At 34.0% G+C, this 5,464-nt stretch overlaps 1 protein-coding gene across 1 annotated transcript; it reads left to right on the top strand.

Moving 5' to 3' along the window:
- Nucleotides 1-2,998: 2,998 nt before the first annotated feature.
- On the top strand, nt 2,999-4,654 carry LOC136983548 (double-stranded RNA-specific editase Adar-like). Its single transcript, XM_067280309.1, has one exon. The coding sequence runs from the start codon at nt 2,999-3,001 to the stop codon at nt 4,652-4,654; it is 1,656 nt and encodes a 551-aa protein (XP_067136410.1).
- Nucleotides 4,655-5,464: the final 810 nt, after the last annotated feature.

The raw sequence follows: 5,464 nt of genomic DNA on the forward strand, positions 1-5,464 counted from the left end.
CAACCTAGTCCGTTCGCATTCCGTGCGATTGTAAATGCAAATTATATCATCGGAGTAACAGAGAAAGCTGTTTCTTGCGATGTAGTAAGTGCGGAACGAAGACTTCTGCCTTTGAAGGAACGTTTAAAAGTAAATTAGGTCACATTTCTTGGGGTTGCATTCTGTCGTTTATATGGCCAAGTAGTAATAAATCGAACACAGGGAAACGCCAATCGATCAATAAAAGAGCAGCCGAATCGAAAAGAACAGGGAAGAAAAGAGCCGCACCAAGAGAAAAGGAAAGTATCCAAGCTGGCAAAACCGGAAAAAGAATGGATCGGAAAGGGGAAAAAAAGTAGGATAAAGTAGGCAACCACCATCGAAAAGTGAGTAAAAAAAAAATTTTTTTTTTCTTTTTTCTTTCTTTTGGGTATTTCGGTTAACGTCCGCGGAGTCTGCAGAGATATTCAAGATGGCGGCCGGAAACGCGGCCATCTTGAATCGAGGGAAAAATTTTTTCCCGTCGCAGTCTCCAACGTAGGGAAAAATTTCCCCCGCCGCCATCTCGGAACCTAGGGTAACATTAACCTAATTTTTAATACATATCTTATACAGCATTATTAATATGATTTTGGAGGATGCAGAACGTATTAAATTAGTTTAAAAAACGAAAAATAATTAAATCATTTGATTTCATGACATTTTGTATATCTTAAGAATAATTAATTTTGTCCGGGATTCCCGGGCAGTTCCTTTTCCCGGGATTCCGGGACAAGCAAAAGACCGGGAAATGAGAAACCTTAGTACGGTACTATGTTGATGTCTCATAATGTTAATCTTAAATTATTGTGGAAACCATACAGTCACTTGATTTGGTACTATTGATTCGGAATCCCTTTTAAAAGAAATACCGTATTTACTCTCATAAAAGACGAGGTTTTTATTTATTTTTCACTGCTTCAAGTACTTAGGTCGTCCCACACGCGAGAACGAAGGATTCTTTTCGTTTTTCTATAATTTTTGTAAACTGTGTATTCGCATTTTTTACCGGATTCTCACCTTCTGGTGTTTAAAGACAAAAGCATTTTATCTGGGTCGTTTGAATAGTTCTTGTGTATTGTCAGGAGTAAAGATGAATAGCAATAGGAAAAGCAGAGCTTTTGAATTGAATTCCAAAATTATACGGGTGCCCGATATAAGATTTACTGTAATTCATTCCCACGTGAAAACAGGTGATTATTTGGAATTCAGAATTCGAAGAAACTCACGTGTAATCGACGAAGAGTGAAATCGACTGTTAAGTATTAACAAAAAAAGGTTCCCGATTGTCCGGCTTTACGTGAACAAATTATATTGTCGATTTCACAAGATTTTTCCTTGAAGTTTAAAATGCCAGTAATTTTTGCGTGTACATTTACGTGCATTTGATATTTTATTTGTTATTAAACGAAATAAAATTAGAATTGTATCAATAAATCTAATTTTCTTTATTCTGAACTTTAAAGTCACATCTCGTTCTATATGCGAGATCGTCTTATATTCGAATAAATACGGTAATTTCATTTCTTTTTGTTGAGAGAGGATGGTGGTGTAAGGAGTCAAGTCCGATCGTTAACTAAAAATAACGCCCAAAACATAAAATATTGTTTTTTTTTTCTTTTCGCGGTCTTTTTCCATCCTTAAAAAACTCCCAGGAAACCCCACGATATAATAAATTCAAAAATAAAGATCTGAATATACTAATTGACAGTGGCGTGCAGTGACATTTGATGGTAGGGAAGCTGTGTTTCTTTAAAAATTATAAACAAATACTGAAAATGACAAAATAAACAGTTTATTTATTTTAATTCTAAAATAGATACATTGACATGAAACAAAGATATAAGAACTTGTCTATGATGATAATCGCACAATATGTATTTATATTTTAGAAAATACAAAAGAAGCAACGCTTCCACAGACTGCATGCCACTGATCGATCAAGAAAGCTAAATACTATCGACCATCTTGAATTATTTTCTTTTGAGACAACCGACTCTCTCGTATATAACGACATTTACGACTATTTCGGTTTTTTTTTAAACTCTCCGCCCTGTGGGCACTAAAAGGACCTTTTTTAGCAATGCCATTATTGGTTCGGCTTGGCCCACAATGGGGCGGCCGGGTGGTGAGGGACGGGGCGCGACATATCCGGACGGACCATTCTTGCGAAAAATTCCTGGGGATTTTTCGCCCCGTCCGGATTCGATTCCGGGTCCCCCAGAGCGGTAGGTTGCCACCTTAACTGCTCGGCCATCCGGCCATCCGACTACCATATTTCGGTTAGGACAAGTTTTATGAATACCAAATTTTGTCATATTATACGACGCTTTCGTTAATCCAGGTCTTAGTTTCTCAAGAAATCATTATGCTAGTAGCAGGTAATCGTTACTTAAGTAATTATTTCTCGGTTTTGTAATAATCGTAAATATGGAATATTAAAAAAAACCAAATCAAATTTTAAAACATCCAAAAAAACTATGCTCCTTTTTTTATCAGAAAGCTGTTTTAAACAAAAAAAACCGTTATTTTTTTAAAAAACTTGCTTTTTTTGCAACCCTGTATAATATTGATGTCGATTGTACAGTACAGTGTAAATGTGCTATATCTTCACCTAATTAATCCAATCTATTTAAATTAAACTATATTTATATTTAAGCGTTTTATTTCTATAAATATAATTTTATAGATTTTAAATATCAATATATCATGAAAAGTCAAAACGTCAATAATAACGAGCAAATTACTATTTTTATTTTTGGTTGGCAACACGAAAAACTTTTTGAAAACGTGAGTATGTAACTGACATTTTTGGAATTTTTATAATATAAAAATTACTCAATTTCTTGCATGATTTTGAAATATTGCGAAATTTTTAATTATAGTCAATATCAAAATGAAAGTTGGCGATTGTTTAAATATTAATTCAACTAAATCGTTAAAGAGAAAAGGCGTTTCTTCATCAGATCGACCGTTAAAGATGTCGAAGAGCGGCCATGAGAAAAATGCATTAATGATATTATACGAATTAAACATTGATGTACAATGTACAGTAGAAAGTGAGGGACCAGCGCATTGTCCTATATTTACCGTATCTCTTGAAATCGATAATCAAAAATTTACTGGCCAAAGTCGTGCTAAGCAAATGGCGAAACGTATTGCTGCAGAGAATGCATTAGCTGCAATTGGTTATGTTCATAATTCGAAAAAATATTCTGAGAAAATACACAACAACGTAATGAATACCGGTGTACGACGGAAACATCCCGTTGAGCTACTAAACGAACTTCATTTGGATTTGAAATTTAATTTAATAAAAGAAAATAAATCAGTTACTTTGGAGAGGTTCACAATGAGTGTTGAAGTTTACGATATTACTTTTGAAGGCTGTGATCAAACCAAAAAATTAGCCAAAGTTGCAGCTGCGAGATCGGCTTTGCACACTTTGTATGGTATTAATTTTTTGAAAAATAATGTGAATCAGGTACCTTTACCGGAAAAATATTTACTCCCTCAATCAATAGCAAATGGAATATGTAGTGGTATTCACGAAACGTTTCAGAAAGTAATGGTCCATTATGAAGATTACAGAAAATGGAAAGTACTAGCCGGAATTTCCATGACACGTGATGCTGAAATGCATAAAATAGAAATTATTGCCTTAAGCACTGGCACAAAATGTATTGTTAGAAAAAATATAAGCATGGATGGTAAATCTTTGAATGATTGTCATGCGGAAGTGCTTGTACGAAGATGTTTGAAACTTTTTCTGTATGGTCATTTAAAGTTGATAGCCACTGGACGGAAAAATGATTCAATCTTTACCGAATGTAAAGAAACGGGAGGTTACCGACTCAAGCCCAACATAAAATTTCATCTTTACGTTAGTGATCCACCTTGTGGTGATTCGAGAATATATTTGCCTGAGGAATTTAATCGCAAATCTTTACATCGTACTGCATGTAGAGTTTTAAGATCAAAAAACGAATTCAGAAACGAATCGTTACTTATTAAAGTTAATGATGGAAATCAAGCAACAGAGTTAATTAAACAGCAGAAACAACAGTATATATCAATGTCTTGTTCTGATAAAATTGCCTCGTGGAACGTTTTAGGCATTCAAGGTTCTCTTCTTAATTATTTCATACAACCGATATATCTGGAAAGTATTGTTTTTGGAAGTGAGGTTTATCCTGGATATATATTTAGAGCTCTATGGGGTCGTTTTGAAAAATCGCTTAAAACGTTGCCGGAAACTTATCTTTTAAATAAACCTAAAATATGCTGTGTAAGAAATCCTGAAAACTGCGAGTTTGTAGAACATCCAGATTTTAGTGTTACTTGGTCAGTCGGATTTAAAGGCCCTGAAATTATTAATTCAACAACAGGAAAGTTAGAAAATGGAAAGATTTCGAGTTTAAGTAAGAAAGCGTCTTTTTGTCGATTTAATAAATTATACGACGACATTCCAATTGCTGCTGAACGACAGTTGAACAGAAAACCAAAGTTTTATTCGGAAGCAAAACAATCTTGCTTGAATTATCAAGCGGCTAAAAGCACCTTGAAAGAAGCATTTGAAAATGCAGGTTTAGGAGTTTGGATAATGAAACCTTTACATCAAGATGATTTTGAATAATAAAACCAATGGAATTTTACCAAATATACAAACACTATATATTTTTGTTTTATTTGGTATTGATTTATCTTTATAACAGTTAGAAAAATACGAATTTAATGTATTAATGTTAACTTTAAATGCGCATTATATTATTTTTAAAAATGTGTTCTTGAATGTCTTGTCAATGTCATTGAAGTTAATAGATTCCTAATTAACTTTTATACAAAACTATATCTAGCCTTATGATTATATATGAAATGTGAAAACATATTTGTAATAACTTATAATTTAGAAATGTTGAATGTTCATATAAATTTAAGTAAGCCAAGCAAAAAGTTCTGGTCGAAATTCAAGTGATGGCATTTGTTACTTTTGTTATTATCGTTTTTTTTATTTTTTTTATTTTTTGAAATTTGCATTTTAGATTGAATTTACAAAATAAAGTTGTTTAAAATATTTTACTTGCCATATTATTTATAAATACTGTATACAGTGTATATCTTTGTGACGTTCGTTATATAATTTCCTCCGGATTAATATAGATACACTCCTCAAAAGTCAAATCGCAATACCACGAAGGAATGCGAGTAGTGGTGACAGAGATATGCAAATGATTGAGTTTGTGTATGCATCGGATCATGCACCCAGTTTCAGGCTGTAAAGGCCAGCAGTCGGCTAGGGTGCACCTTGTAACTCTCCGCCTTGTGGGCACTAAGAGGGCCTCTTTTTTTTAGCAAGCCAATTATGGGTTCGCCCAGGTTCACAATGGGGCGGTGGTGAGGGACGAGCCCGACATATCCGGACGGAGCCGGCTAGGGTCGTAAATGC

The sequence above is a fragment of the Centruroides vittatus genome, unplaced genomic scaffold (assembly GCF_030686945.1).
Source record: "Centruroides vittatus isolate TY-2023 unplaced genomic scaffold, ASM3068694v2 contig_883, whole genome shotgun sequence".
NCBI lineage: Eukaryota > Metazoa > Arthropoda > Arachnida > Scorpiones > Buthidae > Centruroides > Centruroides vittatus.

Coding starts and splice junctions, on each gene's coding strand:
- LOC136983548 (XM_067280309.1), top strand. CDS start 2,999: ATGTCGAAGAGCGGCCATGAGAAAAATGCATTAATGATATTATACGAA.